Raw genomic sequence first — 19,976 nt, 5'->3', positions numbered from 1 at the left:
ATTTGGTATAGTAATACTAAGTATAAGTAAAGAATAATATGCATAAAAGGGGTAGGGACATATAAGTTTCGACTTCAGCCTACTCCTTTTCAGACAGAGAAGAAGGAAAAAAAAGGATGATGATTTTATATATATTTTCAGATTTTGAAAAATGATGTATGTTTTCTTTGTTTGAAATAAAGACGGAGAAAGAAAGAAGTGGATATGCGGTGATGGAATGTGATGTGTAGGTGGTGTGATGTAAACTAGATGTTTATCAGAATCTTTGTATCTGAAAGAAATTGTGACATCTGGGTGTAAAATAATTTGTTGTCTGCTATAAACTAGAGAGTTGATTATTAATAAAACAGCATCAGACGCAATCTGTTATGTCTACAAACCCTGGCGGAGACCCCCAGCAGATCCAGACTGTCAGATGTCGGGTGGACCTCACGGCACCGGGATTTCATAGATTAACTCCGATACGACCCGTCCAGTCTTGAGATGTCTCCAGCAGGTTGCATCGAGTCACTGACTAGAGTCAGAGTCTTTACAGCAATCCTCATACTGAGCAAGCATGTAGCGACAGCGGAGAGGAAAACTCCCTTTTAACAGGAAGAAACCTCCAGAGGATCCTGGAGAAGACAGAGCAGACACACACACACAACATACAGTATACATACCAAGTAGTGTTTCTTCACTGTTGGATCCTGCGCTGCCTGACCAGCCAATGCTTGTGCAAAGAGAGGAGGACAAAAGGACGTACAATGCACAGAACTACAACAGACGCCATCGGGTAAAGCTGCTAAGTGAAGTATTGCGTGATGATCGCGTGTGCGTGACAGATGTGAAGACACCAGGTATTTTGAACCAAAAGCATTACTCACTCAGGTCTTATAGGGTGGACTTGCCACAGGGACTCATTTGCATTTGATTCCTTTGCCCTTACCTGAGTTATCTTGCCTCAGCTGATGTTGTTTGGTTGCTGCCAGTGGACACGTCAGGACTGTGGGGTGTGTTAGTGTGTGGGAGAGGGGAGTGTGAACACAAAGTTGAGCTCCAGTTCACGGCACACAGTTGTCCCGTGTCTTCTAGTTCAAGTAGAACACAACAGAGGAGGCCGGATCCATGCCACGTCTCACTGTTGGCTCCATTACTGTTTTAAGGGTTTTAGTCCAGACGTTTTAATAGGTGAAAGCAAGAGTACTTGTAGGCTTTTAAAACAGACGAGGGACCCGAGTGCTGGCTCCCTCTTAGCTCCGTATGGTCAGTGGACCTTTGTGTTGGTATGTTTGAGAGCTTTTGAGATGTGTTTTAATTGAGAATCCCCATTTTAAACATGTAACCACGAGCCTTTTTAACACTGTTATTTACTGTTATTTATTGAACTTTTAGAATTGGAGCATTGTTTTTTAAAATCTGTATTTATGATAAAAACAGTTTCAATTTCACCAACCTGCACATGCCTCTTTGTTATGTGTCCTTCATGTGTACCAACCACTGGTACACAAAATACTGGTACTAAATAGCAAATTAAAGAAGCCTCCAGGAGTCCTCTGTTCTCACTCATCTGATGACTGTTGTGTGTTTGTTGGTCTGAAGGATCTTCAGGGACTGTCTGGGACAACAATGAGACGAAGTGTCCTCTGGACCACAACACCATCAGTCCTGTCCAACATGGTCCACGGGACGGCTGTGATGAGGTCATGGTGTCTGTTTGGTATTTTTATTTAATCAATCCAGGCGTACCTCAAAGAAAGTCCATCACATGCAAAGGGGTTAGAAATATTAGGTTATCAATATCAATTATCAATAAACAACCAATAATCAACAATCAGATTTTGCAAAACCGGAGAGAAAAGAAGATACACACCAATGGGATATCTGTTTAGTCTCTCATCGAGCCGAAGCTCTCAAAAGGTTTTATTCAAAAGTAACAGCACACACACATTAAAGATAAACACACCCACCCCTTCACAGAAAGCAAACTTTCCCAGGTTCTTGGTATAACAGAGAAACGCTCCATCTGGACTACACTAGGGAGCTTTTTGTGATAACAGAACTGCAGACTTACAAGGCCTACTTTCCCTGCTGGAGGCACATAATAATAATAAAATATAAACAAGGAATGAATCTTCATTTTAATTAAAAACACCAGATGGTACCCAGACAAAATCATTTTCCATGCATCTAATACTGTGTTTACCACTTTAAATGTGAATAAGGCTAAAGAACTCTGTTTGAAAGAACATTATTAACAAGAGAAGGTGAAAATCAGTTTCTACCTAACATTCCTCCCTGTTGCAAACGGAGTTAATCTCAACTAACTATCATTATCAACTGAACCACAATTAAGAAGCTAAACAATCAGGAGAGTTTAATAACTTTAACAATCCTCCCTGACGAAACATAGGTCACCTTCTATGAGTAGCAGAATGAAATAATAACAACAAAACTACGATTAAGTGTAATACAAGTGTAGCGTGAGGAAGTATGGGTTTTTCTGTGCCAGAGGTTGTATTTGCCCGGCTGGGTCAAAGCTGGGTCACCAGCACTTTCACCCACAGATTAAGACCTGAGCCACCAGCAAGTCTACCAGGAATCAACAACATCTAACACCTGCATCACCAGAAGAAGGAGTTCTCACAGGAAGTCTAGTCATAATTAAGAGTCTTACGCTTCCTTTGTTTATTAATGCTAAATAATCTTTTTATCACTGTGCTCATTATAAATGTATTTTAATCAAATGAATTATTATTATGCTTTGGGTAATCATAATAACTATAATGAATCAGTATACTTAATTAATAGTGTTTGAAGATGTTTAGTGATGACCTTCACACTCGCTCACACAGGTCTGCATTCACAGTAACTCCAAAACACATTTGCTCCGACGCACAAGTTTGCGTTGGGAAGAGAAGTGGGTTTTGGTAAGTTAGTCAGAACGAGATTGACAACGAGAGAGAGAGCGGACGTGCTGAACAAACGCCAATGGGGAACGGAGCCCGCCGGCTCTTTTCTCCCCCCCCCCCCCCCCCACGCTATTCCTGTCAAGCCAGACAGGTGATGTGGGTGTGTTCCCAGCCATCCAGGTTTTCATAGAGTCTAAGCAGGTGTGTAACAGCTGCAGCTTAGACATCTCATGGGGCTTAAAGGAGATGTACAGTTGGATGTCATCTGCATAAAGATGGTAGAAGATTCCTTTGAAGGAGCTCAGGATGTGCTGAAGAGGAAGCAAATAGAGGAGGAAGAGCAGAGGCCCCAGCAAAGAACCTTGTGGGACACCATGGTGTAGTGGAATATAGTTGTATATTCTTACACATTTATTAGGTCCAGATATTATAATCAGAAGAGGTTGTTTTTACTTCAGGGAGTTTTATTTAAACACTTTGTATTGACTTAGAGACAAGAAAAGAGAGAGTTGGGATCGTTTAAGAATCTTTAATTTCTATAATTATAAATTCAAACAATCTACCAGGACTAACCCTCTATGATGGAGGCATATGGATTTGAATGTTAAAGTGTTGGTGTGTGGGTGTGTGTTCAGGACCTCCAGGCTGAGGCAGGCAGATCTAGTGTCAGATGTTTTGACTAGGAACCACGAGGCTTCAGAAGCTCATGACATGAAACGCCATCTTGTACCGTGTAGGAACTCCCGTGGTCAGATCGGGAATGTCAGGTCTCCGGACCTCCGTGGTACTGGACTGATGAAACAGTGTGGCAGCATGACAAAAACCCGTCTACGGATAGTCCCGGTAGTAGTGGCAGGTCTCAGCGCATTCAGCTTTTATTTTGAAGGAACCGTTGTTGTTCAAACGACAGAATTTCCAGCTTGACAGTTCTCAGCTTAAGTAGAAAAATACAGCTGGCCGGGCTGTAATCTCCTTTAGCGATGATGATTCGAGAGCTGGTTGAAACTACGTTGAGTCTATGATGTAACTCAGATGAGGCTGAGGTGGAACTGCTCTTAAAATGGCGTTGCTCTGTTTTTATTAACTTAGTTGTTTATAAATCTTAGCAAATCGGAGTGGACAATTTAAGTAAACACTCCAGAACTCTGCCCCGCAACAGAAGGAGGTTCTGATTGGAATGAGCGAACAATGTGTCACGTGTTTACCTTATGTGAATAAGAATGTCTGGCATAGTTAGTCCTGTTATTCAATAAACACATAAATCATGACATTTTGATTTCACAGATCAGTCACCTGATTACTATTGATCAACATTTGTTTTGATTAGCTTTATTACAAATAAAGGTCTTTGATTAATTAATGAAAAGCGTTCTTCTTCCTTCTTCTGTCTTTTTTCCTGGAATGTAAACATTTAGAAACAGGCACCCGACCTTGTTCATTCATGCACCCTGTTACTGTGTGAAGGGGCCGCTGTTAAGGGCAGACAATAGGATATTCATAACGCTACAATGGGTAAGGGAGGTGGTGGAGGACCTAAACTTGGAGACGGCCACAGAAAAGGAGCGCTCAGAGAGATAAGAGGAGAACCACTCCAGAGCAGATCCCGATAGGCTTACCCAGTCTATCAGCCTCTCCAGTAGCAGGTGAAGGTCAACAGTGTCAAAGGTTGCTGTCAGGTCCAGCAGAACCAGAACAGAACAGTCCCCTGCATCACGGTGGGTCAGAAGGTCATTAGAGACCCTAAGAAGAGCTGTTTCAGTAGAATGAGCTCTACGAAAACCTGACTGGAAGCTATCATTGATGTTATGTTCATCAAGAGCAGCTGTGAGTTGTTTAGCCACAACCTTTTCCAAGATCTTGGAGATGAACGGAAGTTTAGAGATGGGTCTGAAGCTGCTATGGAGAGAGGGGTCAAGCCTCGGTTTTTTAAGAAGCGGCTGGATTACAGCGTTCTTAAAGTAAGCAGGGACCTGACGAGAGACCAGAGAAGTATTAATTATAGAGAGCATTCTGGGACCGATGGACTGAAAAGCACTTTTAAACAAAGATGAGGGTAAGATGTCGAAGGGGCATGCAGAGGTCTTCATAGAGTTAACTAGTTTGGTTAACTCAGGCAAAGAAACAGGAGCCAAGCTATCTAGGATGACGGGCCTGGTTGAGTCGGGAGAGGCAGCGATAAGGCTGAAGGAGAGATGCTAGATCTAACCTCATTGACTTTGTCCACAAAGAAAGACAGAAAGTTCTCACAGTCTGTAACAGAGTGGATGGAGGCTGTAGGAGAGGCAGGAGAGACATTGCTGCTGATGGTGTTAAACAGCACCTTGGGGTTCCCTTTGCTCTGGGACACCAGGTTGGAGAAATAGGAAACCCTAGTGTCTCTGACTGCAGAGTTAAAGGATGTCAGAAGATCCTTTAGGTGCAGCAGATGGACGTGGAGATGGGTTTTCTTCCACAAACGCTCAATTTTTCTGCATTGGCGCTTCAGGCTGCGAAGGCTGTCAGTAAACCAGGGAGTAGGGTTCACTGCAGGAACTGATCTGGTTCTGACAGGACAGATGTTGTCCAGAATGGAGAGGCAGTGCTCGTTAAACTGAGAAGTTAAGAATCTGGGTCGTTATCAGAAGAGCAGAGTGGATCAAAAGCAGAGGAGAAATTGCTAGCTGTGCTCTCATTAAGAAAACGAGAACTAACCATACGGCGAGCAGCAAGTGGGGACGCAGAAACTGACAAGTTAAAGAAAATGCAATGGTCATCTGAAATATAAACGTCCTCAGGACAAACACTGTCAGCAATTAGACTCAGGGTACAAACAAGGTCTAGAGTGTGCCCCCTGGTGTGTGTGTGGGGCCAGAAACATGCTGGGTAAAGCCAAAGGAGTCCATAAGGCTGGAGAAATTCATGGCAAAGTGATCAGAGGGATCATCAACGTGGATGTTAAAGTCACCATCACCAGTTTGGACAGCTTCACAGTGGAGGATAAAGTCACTAAACTCCTGAAGGAAAGAACTGTTTGGACCAGGTGGACGATAAACCACAGCACAGTAGAACGGGTCCTTATGTGGCACCTTCCTACCTGGTAGGTGGGCTATACTATATATCTACAGGATACAAAATCCCACCCAAGGGTTACACCAGGTAAAGTTGAGAGCGACTGCCAGCGATCAAAGGAATCAGCCGTTAACCACCACACCAGGGTTTATTCAAAGTACTAATTAAAACATCACTAAAAAGCCTTAGGCCAGTCACTAGAAAGGTTGCCGGAACTGGGCCCGGTGAGAGTCTGAGGCCTTATCTGGACGCTGCGGGGCAGATTAATCCTCCTTCAGGACGCTTGTCCGCCACGCCGCCGTTTTCCTCTTCCCTCGATAGCTCGCCTCCTCCTTCAAGACGCGTGTCTGCCGCACCGCCGTTTCCCTCAATCCTGTAGCCTGCTTCCTCCTGTAGATCAGTTACTGGCTCGGCCGCGTCACCGTACCACGCCGTCGTCCTCCTCCGTTGCGGGTCCACCTGTCAGTGAATTTTTAACGGCAGTCACTGCTCGATCGCACACCGCAGGTCACACCTTGTCACAGGCCACTACTCACACGCTGTTGGGTATTTTTATTTATTTAATCCAGGCGTACCTCAAAGAAAGTCAAAAACACACAAGGGGGGTTAGAGATAATATTGTTATTAAAACCATTTACCAATAAACAAAAATAATCAATAATCAGATTTTGCAAAACCGGAGAGATTAAAGTAGCACACCAGTCGTGGGAGGTCGGTTTAGTCTCTCGACAACACGGAGCGTGTCAAAAGGTTTTATTCATCAGATGACATGAAACGTACACATTAAAGATGACCACACCCATCCCTTCACAGACAGCAAACTTTCCCAGGTTCAGAGAAACAATCCCTTTGGACTTCACTAGGGAGCTTTTTGTGATAACAGAATAAGCAGACTTACAAGGTCGACTTTTCCCTCCGGCAGGAGCAAAACAACACCAGATGTTTTCCCAGACAAAATCATCATTTATGCATCCAATTATTTACCATTATAAATGTGGATAAGGTTAATGAACTCTGTTTGACAGAATGACACTATTTTTATCCAACACACGCCAAGGCAGAGGAATAACCTGCCCACATCTCCATGAAGCCTCGTCACAGAGGTGTCCTTTCACCCGGCGATTGTCCGCTTTCTGCCGCCATCTCCACCGAAGATGCTCCTAATCTGCCACCAGTGCAGATAATTGCCCCGGTCCGGATGTCATCTGTCCAAGCTTGTCAAAATAAAATCACACATCCTCCCAGTTTCCTGGGTTCTCCAAAATAAAAGCATCCCATGTACTAAAACTAAGTAAAAAGAATACACAATAAAAATACACAATGGAAGGAAAAACACAATAAACACCGACTTTGCCCGTATGACACTTACGCCCGACTTTAATCAGCTGCAGTTCAAAGGAAGCAAAGTGACCAGAGGTTGTAGAGCTACATGGAAGATGGTCTCTGAAAACAGCAGCTAGGCCTCCACCACGACCAGAACCCAAGGGCTGGCTAAGAAAAGAATAACCACTCGGGCAGAGTTCAATCAGACCAGAATAATCAGATGTTTGCTGCCAAACTTCAGTCAGAAACAGAAAATCCAGGTTTTTAGAGAGAATTAGATCATTGAGCAGGAAGGATTTATTGTTAACAGAGCGGGTATTTAATAGAGCCATGCTGAGTGAGGTGGAGGAATCAGAAACTACAGAAACAGCTGGAGTTAGTGGACGTAAATTAGGAGGGTTAGATCCACGGTGTTTATAAAAAACATTTATGGAGGGAACAGGAGGAGAAACCACTGAGGAATGAGGATAAGCCGACCGTAAAAAACTTGGACGTAGAAAACGCGCTGCAAAGCGGCCTGGCGTGAATGCGGAAGTGGCGCTCATGTCACCAAACAAAGGAAGAGAAGCTAGAAGATCGCGCCGATGTTTACTAGATAAACCATGCTTTAAGATAAATCTTATTATCACCTGGATTTCTGCTCGTTTACCTCTTTGCCTCCAACGTTTTCCCGGGACCGGACAAACATCGCTGGAGGCGCGCAGACCGGGACCGTCGTTTGGCTCCGGGCCAGTGCGCCACTCAGTTAAACAAACAGGATGGTACATCCTCGGTGCATCTTGGGCGATCGTGAACAAACGGAAGGACAAAAGAGTCTGGCGATCATAGGAGATGGTAGCAAGGACACTACTGAAGAGGATCGCAGACAGGAGCAAGGTGGAAAAGAGGAGGTTAGTGGAGAAATGTTTGAAAAAGTGGCCGGTGACTGCGGCTAAGCCAAGCACAGGCGCCATCTTGTTGCCAACCGGAAGCGGAAGATCCAAGATCTAAGTATTTGCGATTAATTGTCCACCAGCAGTGCTTAGTTGTGTCATCAGAAATAAATGGAATGTGGTTAATTTTCATGCTGTGCTTTTTCTTGGAGTACTATGACTCAATTATGGCAAAGTTTGAGTTAAAAAAGATAACCGGTTTATTACAATCTAGTCCATGTTAATACAAGCATCAGTAGACTGGTGGAGAACCATGCAGCCCAAAAGTGGTTCTGTCTTTCCGGCATCTGTCCACTAATTATAACTCTGCAACAGCATCTCTAAAAACTCTGGTACAGGCACATTCCTAAGCCTGCTTATAACAGCAAAATGCTATTGTAGGAGAATGGAGTCTCCAGAGCCGCCTTGTAATTTATGACTTCTTGACAACAGTCCCAGCTGTCTCTCCACAGCCTTTAAGGTGGGATTTCTTCTTAGGGGCTCCAAATGAATAAAGACACATTAATTTTAAGCTGCAGTTATTACAACATTGTATGCTATTACTTTATATACAGATAAATTTTTTAAAGCCGACGCCACCGTGATCAAACAGCTTTAAATTGCAGTGAGTTATGTACTACAACCATCATGTGTCTGTTATCTTGTCTGTTTCTTAAATACAGGAGGGTATAACAGTTTTTTCTTAATCTTTAAGTAATTTCTTTTTTTGTATTCAGAATTCATGAATGAACATCTCAAATGTTTGGTTAATGTCTGAGTTTAAAAAACAAAGGAGATTTGAAAATGAAAATCAAAAGAAGAGGTGGCTCAAGGGCCGAGTACGGACTTGATCAACGATAGTTGAGCAGAGGTACAAGACTAATATTAAGGTTGTAAAAAAAACTAAATAGTACATTTGGAAGTACTGTTGTTAAATAAATCCCTCGAACATTTTGTGGATGCTCATATGTCTCTTTAAATGTGTCTTTCGGCTAAATCTTTGTCCACACAGCTCACAGGCAAAGTAGAGCCCTGCACGGGCCTAATATGTGAGCCAGTGTCCGGCCCGGCCCGAGGGGGTGGAGCCCCAGCCTGACCCGGCCCGAAAAGGTTTTCAGGATTCTCTGGCCCGACCCGAGCCCAACTTTTTTTTAACCAACTAAATGAAAACAAATGTGTCAATCCTGACCAATGTGTTGAAAGACGTGCAGGATCCGATCACTTTGTTTTTCCCTCATTCACCGTCACGGAGATGACGGCGCACTGACTCTGATGGTAATCAAGTTAAATTTGATCTCTTTCCAACAATTTGGAGGAATTCGGAGGAATCTTCCCGCATGCGCTCTGGTTCTGCGACGCGCTCCAAGCCAATCTCCACAGCTTCAGCTCGCTGTACACATATGCGCTGACAGCGAGCTGCGCTGAGCAGTGTCCAGCTCAGATGTTCAGATGGGAATCTTTTCGTGAGCGATTTAGCAACATCTGCGATGTGCGTAGAATAAAATGTCAGTTCGTCTGCATGCGTCGGGGTAATTCTTTCTATTCTTTCTCCGTCAAAATAAACGGTCAAATACGGGAACTGTCCGGTCAACACAAGCCCTGCCTTTAACTGTTCTGTTTTCTTGTGAAAATAGATCAAATTAAACTTGATTAACACCAGAGCCAGGCGCACTGCGCCGTTATCTCTGTAGATCAGTTGATCCAATGATTGAGTTATGCTGCAGATGGACTTTAACTGTCAGGCTCAAAGTCAGATCAGTCAGCCAGTCAGTAATTGCACCCCCTGGAGGCCGAGTAACACCACCACCATTCCTGTCTGACCAGTTCCTGTCTGATCAGCTCATCAGCTGAGTGAGAGCACTTGTCTGCAGGAACATCATATGTCTCTCTCAGCTGTCCATTGAGGACGTCGAAGACATGTGGATATTTGGCCTGATGATCGTTGGATTTCTTCTGATTGGAGTGGGAGGATATCTGGCTTTCCGAAAATCCGGGATGACGGGAGCGATTGGAAGGCGACCCGCAACCATGGACGGCACAGTCCGGGTGGATACCTCACAGACTGGGACGTTGCTCGAGGTGAATCGCAAGCTGGACAATGTCTTAGCTGTGTTACCGGTGTTAGCGCGCAGGATTGATAACATCTCGGAGAGGGTCACCGGACGGTGTGGAGATGTTTAATCACTGAATTGGCTTCACTGGAGGACTTTGAATGATCAATACAGACTTTAAGGCAGAGAGAAAAAATTATCTCCGTCTGACCCAAACAAAGCTTATCGAATCTGACGCCACAAGCAGCCTTGGAGCTGCATGCAAACCCCCACGCTGGAAGGAATGCAGACAAATGCTGTGAATCTCTATCCACCCAGCCCCGCCTTCAGATTGAGGTCTCCACCGAGGTCAACGAGCTGAAGGACTCACTGCTCTCTGTTCTTCCCCATGATCTCTCCCTCCCACCTGTTGGTCTGCAGCTGGTCGATGCGCCGTGAGTGGCAGCTCCCGTTGGAGGCTCCAGGTTCCCGCCCATCCCTGCCTCCCCATCGGACTCTGTTGTTGTATCTGTGCTGTTTGTGCTTACATGTTGAAGGAGTTTTTTTTGTATAATAGAGTTACTCCCCGCTGGGTCTAACTCTGCTATGCCTTTTTTTACCTACCCCCACTTATCCTCATGTAACACCCCTTTCATCTATCTATTAGGTAGCGCGACTCATGTTGCGAATGACCGCAGGCACCAATTCTTGTCATGTGTCTTACCCATGTATGTCTGATCTTTGAATTGCGTGTACTGAAACTCAATTTCGTTTCTCTGTATGTCCTGCACATGTGGTAGAAATGACAATAAATCAATTCATTCATTCAAACAAATTCAGTCTGCACCTCAGAAGGGAAGCGGATGCAGCAAAAAGAAAAGAAAAGACTGTTCAGCTTGGGGGAAACCACAAAGAGGCTACTGGTATGGATCTGACAACATTCTACTGTTAAATAAAGTTACATGACATTACCTGCTTAGATTAGACAAGATAATTTATTCTTTTTGGTTTGTAATCATATAAATCTGTTTCTGTTTGAAGGTTTTCAACCTGATTACCTTGGTACCTGATTTACCTCAAATAAACTGAGAAAAGAATGAGTTGTTTCCTAGCTCAATTTTTGTGGTGGAACCAGTCCTTTTCAAGTTTGGACAGAAGCTGGACAGGGGAAAACTTGACATTAACAGACACCGTAGTTGTGACGTGGGAGGTGTTCGTATGTACCACGCGTTCGAGCTACCCGGTTAACATGGCTGTGTAAGTTGCTGAGAGTAACCAGTAAAAGCTCTTATAATCAAATCCTGGTCTCATAGCTCATTTCCACAATATCCGTCACTGTAAACGAGGGAAAAACAAAATGATCGGATCCTTTTCTGACCTTCCCCACCTACAAAGTTTAATTACAACAATCAAACGTGACAGAGCCTGGATTTTTATTCTGAACAGTCTAAACATGTTTTAAAAAGAAACGCATGACAAAAATGGCACCTGCTCAGTAAAACCACTAACAGGGTGAAAAATATCAAAATATTGTAGGCAGAGACGGGCTACAACTTCTGGATCCATTTTATATAAATCGTTTTATTGATTATCTTTTTATGAAAGATAACTTTGACGTACACTAGCGACCAGTACTGGCTGCTGTCACCTGTTGTGAGCAGCTCTCTGCTGTCTAAGGGTAGGCCCCGCCCACAACGCCGCGGCTCCCAGTGTTTTCTTTACTGTGGGAAACGGGTAATAATGGTTCTTTGATGGGAACAGGTTGCCGACCCCTGGTTTAAGTGTTTCAATTTTTTTTATGAATTCGATTAAAAATAAAGGTGCCCGGCCCAGCCCGTGTCCGTGGTAATTACACAGTCGTTGAACCGAAGCCCGGCCCGACCCGAGGGCCTAGGGCTTCAGTGCAGGGCTCTAAGGCAAAGGCTTCTCTCCTGTGTGGACTCTCATGTGTGCATTTAAACTTGCCTTTTGGGTACATCTGTATCCACAGAGCTCACAGGCAAACGGCTTATCTCCTGTGTGGACTCTCATGTGTTTGTTTAAACTTGCCTTTTGGGTACATCTGTATCCACAAAGCTTACAGGCAAAAGGCTTCTCTCCTGTGTGGACTTTCATGTGATGATTTAAATGTGACTTTTGGGTACATCTGTATCCACAGAGCTCACATGCAAACGGCTTCTCTCCTGTGTGGACTCTCATGTGTGCGATTAAACTTGACTTATGGGTACATCTGTATCCACAGAGCTCACAGGCAAAAGGCTTCTCTCCTGTGTGGACTCTCATGTGTGTGTTTAAACGTGACTTTTGGGTACATCTGTATCCACAAAGCTCACAGGCAAAAGGCTTCTCTCCTGTGTGGACTTTCATGTGATCCTTTAAACTTGACTTTTGGGTACATCTGTATCCACAAAGCTCACAGGCAAAAGGCTTATCTCCTGTGTGGACTCTAATGTGTGTGTTTAACCTTGCCTTTTGGGTACTTCTGTATCCACAGAGCTCACAGGTAAAAGGCTTCTCTCCTGAGTGGACTTTCATATGATAGTTTAAACTTGCCTTATTGGTACATCTGTATCCACAGAGCTCACAGGCAAAAGGCTTCTCTCCTGTGTGGACTCTCATGTGTGTGTTTAAACTATTTTTATGGCTAAATCTGTATCCACAGAGCTCACAAGCAAAAGGCTTCTCTCCTGTATGGACTTTCATGTGATCATTTAAATGTGACTTTTGGGTACATCTGTATCCACAGAGCTCACAGGCAAAAGGCTTTTCTCCTGTGTGGACTTTCATGTGACAGTTTAAACAATTTTTATGACTAAATCTTTGTCCACAGACCTCACAAGCAAAAGGCTTCTCTCCTGTGTGGACTCTCATGTGTGTGTTTAAATTATGTTTATGGCTAAATCTTTTCCCACAGAGCTCACAGGCAAAAGGCTTCTGCCCGGTGTGGACTCTCATATGACGGGTTAAATTGGACTTTTGAATAAATATTTTTCCACAGTCATCACAACTAAATGATTTTGGTTCTTTCTGGACTTTTCTACATGAGCCTCCATGTTTCTTCTCTTTTACACATTTTGTATTACCCGAACACTCTGAAGAATTTACTGCTGAATGACTTGTCACTCTCACATGTTCCTGAAGAGACCACTTGTGGAGGAACCGTATACCACACACAGGGCAGCTAAATGATTTGTTGACGGTCTTAATATCTGACTTCGAAGACTTGTTCTCATTACAGCTATGGTCTCCGTTTCCAGTTTCAGGCCCAGAGTCTGAACGCTCAGAGTCTAGATTCACATCATCTTCATCTTCTCCACTAACTTCAATATCTGAAGAATCAGATGTCTTTTCATTAGGATCCAGATCTAGGTTCTCGATAGTTTTTGCTCCTCCACCAACTTTTGCTGTCATCTGCCCAGCCAAGCTGCTGGTTGGGACACATCCGTCTTTCATTTGATGGTTGTGGAAATGTAAGAGCAGAGGTTTCTCATCCGTCTCTTCTCTCTTCCTTGAAACTGCAGTGAACCAAGCAGAAATATATAAAAGAAAAATATTCAGTAAAAAGAGAAGACAAAAGACCTAGGGGTGTTTTTGCAATCAGTAATATACATAACCAATGTTGGTAAACACATTACTATTTGTGGTAATGCATTACTTTAACAAATAACTATGAATCTAATGAGTTGCTTTTAAGTCCAGACATCACTATGCGATTGTTAGAAGGAAAAAACGCTATCTGCAAATTCTGATTAGCGCCTCTCAGAGCCGGTCAAACCAGCCGTCCGTTGCTGCTACTGTGGAGCCTAGAGATACCCTGACAGCAGCATCGCGTCAGCCCCTCCCTTCCTTTCCCGAACACTGTAGACGCGCAGGGGCAAAAATGTAAACAAACATATCTGCCAAACCTTTACTCCGTGAGAGTGCTGTAAAGTTTGTATCCTACAATGAAATCACTGCGTGGAGGAAGCTCATTAAAATGCGTCAAAACAGTAAATGTAATACGTGTTTTAAGAAGAAACTGTGGGTGGAAAGAGGTGAGATTATAAGGCTCGCTGCAGAAATAAAAACACAGAGCATCAACACTCGTCTGTAACCCATAAAATAATAATGAGCATCATGCTGCTAGATCAGCAGCTTGTGATGACAGTTAGTTCTGCTCAATAGGTCAGCTGACCTTAATCCACAAGATGGGACATATGGCACTAGAATTCCAGAAACAGAGTTAGGAGCAAGGCCATTTAAACATTTGTAGGCCAGAACCAAAATCTTAAATTGAACACAGAACTGAACTGGGATCCAATGCAGAGAGGCAACAACTGGAGTGATAGGATCAAATCGACCAGTGCCAGTCTAAAGACGGGCTGCAGCCTAGCAATACATCCTTGATCAACACCCAAGTAAAGACAATTGCAGTAGTCTAAACAAAATGCATTAAATGCATGAATAAGCTTCTCAAAACGATTCCTCATCAAAAAGACTTATAAAGATTTTTTAGGTGAAAAAAGCATACTTGAACCACATTATTGACTTGAACATCAAATTTAAGCTGAGAATCATTAACACCCAAATTAGACACAACATCCTTTGCATCATATGAGACTGAGTAACTACAGGAGCACCACTTGGTGCAAACATAATCAACTCAGTCTTAGACTCACTAATCTGGAGAAAATTACAACCCATCCACAATTATTAACCTCACGAAGACAACTCAGATCTAAATCCTTAGCTTTAACAGAAGCATAGACCTGACAGTCATCAGCATAAAGATGGAAGTCAAGCTCATATTTCCTAAAGATAGCCCCAAGAGGGAGCAAATATAAAATGAAAAGCAGAGGACCTACTACAGAGCTTTGTGGGACCCCATATTTCAGGGGAGCATACCTTGAGCAGAAGCTACCAATCTTAACAGTCACATACCTGTCAGCCAGGTATGAACTCATCCAGAAGAGCGCTGAACCAGAGACCAAAAAAATTCTCCAGTCGATTGAGAAGTATAACATGATCAAGAGTATCAAAAGTAGTGGTCAGATCTAAGAGTAATAAAATGACTGTCACCCACATCAGTATATTGGTAAATATCATTGAACACTCTCACAAGCGCAGTTTCCGTACTATGCTTTGCTCTAAAAGCTGATTGAAAAACTTCTTAAATTTGTTATTATCTAAATCAGGGATTCCCAAAGTGTGGTGCGCGCACCCCCGGGGGTGCGCGAGCTGCCACTAGGGGGTGCGCGAGGTGAAAAGTGTAATGGCTGCGGAGCTCAGAGAAGTCTGTCATATGTCACCATTAGCGTAGCAAGAAACTCATTTGTGGGTGGGCCTAAGAAAAAGTAAGTGGGCCCAATAAATGTAATTGAAAACAAGTATATTTTTGCGCGTGTGTCCTCCGCATGTGCCCTAGCTTCATAATAACAATGCGCCGAGCTTCAGCACTCTGGCCTGCGCATGCCGATATGTTTCGTATTTGATCATTTTTAACGGTTTTGGAGGAATCTGAAGGTGGCGAGTCATTCTGGCAGATTTAAGACCCTGTCTCAGGCAGGTGTTCTGACATTGTAAACCTCACACACAGAACATTGTGGATGTAACTAAATAAATCAAGAAATGATTCCCATTCAGGCTATTAACAGCGCGCTGAAGATCTGAAGTTCAGAGTGCGTCTGTCAGAGGTCAGACGAGTTCCAGCAGAACCACGGCTCACGGGTGCACAAGTGAGCACATCAGTGCTGGGCAGAAGTAATTTTACAACATTGGTTTAAATAGCGCCAATAACGAGACGCGGTGACTTGAGCGGCTCATGGAGCTGTGCCGCGCACGCGCACATACACACACACACACACACACACACACACACACAGATTCAATAAGCGTGCACGCTGGGCAAACTCTGGCGCGCCGTCAGACTGAAGGCAGAAATGAGCTCTGCCTCCTCTGTGATAAAAACTTTTAAGAGGTTTTATAACATTTTTCATTCAAGGTCAAATTAAGATATTAGCTTCTATTTTTAGATCACGTATTAAAGTCAGGTCCGCTCCAGCCAGTGACTCCGAACCTGACCACATCTCATGTTACTGCAGCATTTGTTATTCCAGTCCGCGTGGCAGCGGATCGCAGATTCAGCCACACCATAAAACAGCAATAAGTCGGTCTGAGGCAAAATATCTTTGCCATCTTTTCCCCTATAGACATTTGATTACGCACAAGTAGGTGATCAGCTCAGGTTTACGCAGAGCAGAAGGAAGGAGAGCGCTCTGGCCGCACAGGTTAAACGTTTAAACGTTCCTACTTTAAGAAAACCGTTAAATTGCATTTTTGATGTGCTACCTGGGCACTCTAAATATTTATTTAAAATTAAATCAAAGGAAATTGTAATGGTATCGAATGCTTTTTAATTACTATTTAAAAAATGAAAGTGATGGGGAAAAAGGTCGATCATATTTTTTTAACCCTGTCTGTTTAGCTTGACGCCTGATATAATATATATATATATATCTATATATCTATATATATATATATATATATATATATATATATATATATGTATGTATGTAAACAATACTGTATACATAGCTGCACATACTGTATATATATGTATATATATGTATGTATATATGTATATATATATATATATATATATATATATATACACACACACACACACATATATATATATATATATATATATATATATATATATATATATATATATATCCATGCCCTGATGTGGGGGCTGGGGGGTGCGTCGACATGGTCGGGACATAGAAGGGGGTGCGCGGCTAAATAAGTTTGGGAACCACTGATCTAAATGGTCTGACAATAGCTTAAAAACGACTTTCTCAAAAACCTTAGAAAGAAATAGCAGCGTAGAAATAGGTTGATGACTGGATAATACCGAGACATCAAGACCGGGTTTTTTTTTTTTAATTACCGTGCCCTGTCTGGCTGTGAAGCAAGCAGAATTGATGTCTGAATGCTGGTGACAAGCCTTACAGATTTATTCTCAGGTGGAGCATCAAAGCGTTTGCTTTTAATGTCACGCCTGATACTTAAAACTTTATTGTTATTGTTGTTGAATGCTTTGTAATTCCGACCAGACACGGAGACAGAGGTGAAAGAGAAAGGAAAAGAAAAGGTGGGGAGAGGGGGGGTCCACAAAAATACACAAAAATGAACAAGAGTCTGCTTCTAGACCTGCAGAAAAAAAGACAAAAAAAAAAACAAACAAAGGGACACAACAATAATACAACAAGATCTACCTATCACTGCGTCAACTTGATGAAAAGAAAAAAAAATATATATATATATATATATAATCAACATTGCTTAACTGAAGAATCACGATAATAAATCACAGTGCATTAAGTGCCCACCATAGTCTTAAGACCTGTGTTTAACGTGCCCAAGCCCATACGTTTGAGAGCACCATGTGAGCACCTGTGTGTGTACACGCGCTTGTTTATGTAAGGTTTCTCTATAGGAGCGTCCAACAGTGTGTGAGGGACCACAGATCCGCCCCCCAAAGATGCGCAGGAGATGGGGGAGCTCCAAGTCCCAGAGATCCAGGCGCTGCCCCAGAACGCAGGAACCCCAAGGAGACTGCAACCAGGAAGGCCCCCGCCCCCCTCGAGAGGCACAGAGGATCGCCCCGGGAGGCCACAACCAGCAGCCGGCAGAGTCCCTGGAGATATCAGCGGAAAGCCCACAGGCCCGCCCGCAGCCTCCCACCCCCTAGCCGGCCGAGCCCGGGACCCAGCGACCCGGGACCCAGGGGCGACCACCCCCGCCGGGGACCCAGCAGAGCCCAGGGACCCAGACCCCACCAGGCAGCCACCGGGATCTAACAGGCAGATGCCAAAATCTTAAACCCCCAGACCCGGTTGCCACGAACACTCAGGCAGACCAAGGCACAAGCCCCCACACCAGGTGTGGCAGGGGGAGGGGGGACAGAGATCTATATCATCAAGAGAAGTTCCAGGAGAGGGGAGGACCCAAAGGCCCCACCTGACATATACAGTCATACACAAACACAGTCACACGCTCCCTCCCTCATGCTCACACATGCACATACAACCCAAGACTTACAAAAATGCATGCCGGACACCCACTCATGCTCCCCATACACACCCTATTCACTCTGGTCCCGGTACTGCTGCACATTGGGTACAACCATCACCGATAACCAGAGTTTGACCCTTTCAAGACCGGGTTTCTTAAGAAGGGGTTAGGCTGCACAATTATGGCAAAAATGATAACCACGATTATTTTTAACGAAACTGATATCTCGATTATTTAACACGATTATTCAGTAACTTTGATTAAAGTCATTTATTGAACATAACATTGACTTTTTAACATTTATCATCTGTAGCTTTACAGACATTTAGCAAAACTGACTTAATTCTCCCAAACTAAATGTGTAACTTTGTGTAAAGTGCAACAACAACTGAAATGTACAAAAACACACTGTATTAAAATAGAATATATATAAAGAACATTTTGCCATGAACTTCCACAACCTACTCAAACTACTTTCAATAGTAAAAAAAAAAAAAGAAATGTAAAAGCTATTTATTTTCAATCATCCTTCATTTATCAAGGTCAAACATCACACGTTATTTTGAGGTATGTAAATCTTAGTGTGTGGTACCTGGAAAAAAAAAATCCAGTAAGGCACCACTGATTGTAAACAATACTGTATACATAAAAAAGGACTCAAATAGTAACTTTGTCTTGAAATATAAAATATAAAGTGCAACAACAACTGAAAAGTGCACAGTGTATGAAAATAGAAAAAATAGAAAAAACATTTAGCCATGAAATTAACTCCATGACTTAAACTACTGATCTTTAAAAACTAAAATAGAAAACAAATGTGCATGCTCAAGTTCTTTACTTTTACACTTTCTTTATGACAACCCAGGGTCCAGACCAGGAAGCAGAGTCGTAGTTTAACCCACCTCTCTGTAGCTTCTGTACTGTTACCCACGCACTACCCCATAGAGACAGTGTCCTGCCCACGGCCAAAATCACACAGATTAAATATCAGGCTTAATAAAGCAAATCATGGAAATCTCATAAATATTAGAACAAATTCAACTGAGCAAAAAACTAGAAAAATTAAATGTGGGTTGTTGAACATTAGATCCATTTTTTCTACGACTTTGTTAGTTAATGAGTTGATTTGTGATAATCAGAACTCTTTGCTCTCTCTCACAGAATCCTGGCTGCAGCAAGAGGACTATGTTAGCTTAAACGAGTCGACTCCTTCAAATTATTTAAATCATCATATTGCTCGAAGTACAGGGTGAGGAGGAGGAGTGGCAACCATTTTTCATTCGGACTTATTAATCAGTCCCTTACAGATTAATAGTTACAGTTCGTTTGAATCTAATCCAAATTGCAAAACTGTAAAACCACTCTTCTTTGTAGTTTTTTATCGTCCACCAGGCCCTTACTCTGAGTTTTTGGATCAGATCTCTGATTTTTTATCTGATTTGGTGCTAAATACTGATAAGGTCATTGTAGTGGGGGATTTTAATATTCATGTGGACATTGAAAATGATAGCCTCAATGTAGCCTTTAGTAATATCTTAGACTCAATTGGTTTTACTCAAAGAATACATAGGTCCACCCACTCCTGCCATCATACATTGGACCTTGTGCTGACTTATGGCATTGAGTGTGAGGAAATAACAATCTTTCCACATAATCCAGTCATCTCGGACCACTTTCTGATAACCTTTGAGTTTTTTATAACTGAGTTCTCGAGA

The 19,976-nt window shown here is 42.9% G+C and overlaps 1 protein-coding gene across 1 annotated transcript in view; it reads right to left on the bottom strand.

Moving 5' to 3' along the window:
- Nucleotides 1–3,406: 3,406 nt before the first annotated feature.
- Nucleotides 3,407–19,976, bottom strand: part of LOC129161843 (oocyte zinc finger protein XlCOF6-like) — an 86,182-nt gene continuing 69,612 nt past the window's right edge. The window contains exon 5 of the mRNA XM_070548209.1: nt 3,407–13,718. Coding sequence (XP_070404310.1) covers nt 12,115–13,718 — 1,604 coding nt within the window. The 3' untranslated portion in view covers nt 3,407–12,114. The remainder of the gene's footprint in view (nt 13,719–19,976) is intronic.

This window comes from Nothobranchius furzeri, chromosome 2 (genome assembly GCF_043380555.1).
Source record: "Nothobranchius furzeri strain GRZ-AD chromosome 2, NfurGRZ-RIMD1, whole genome shotgun sequence".
Classification (NCBI taxonomy): domain Eukaryota; kingdom Metazoa; phylum Chordata; class Actinopteri; order Cyprinodontiformes; family Nothobranchiidae; genus Nothobranchius; species Nothobranchius furzeri.
The sequence above is the reverse complement of the archived record's forward strand: the minus strand, read 5'-3'. Positions and strand labels throughout refer to the sequence as shown.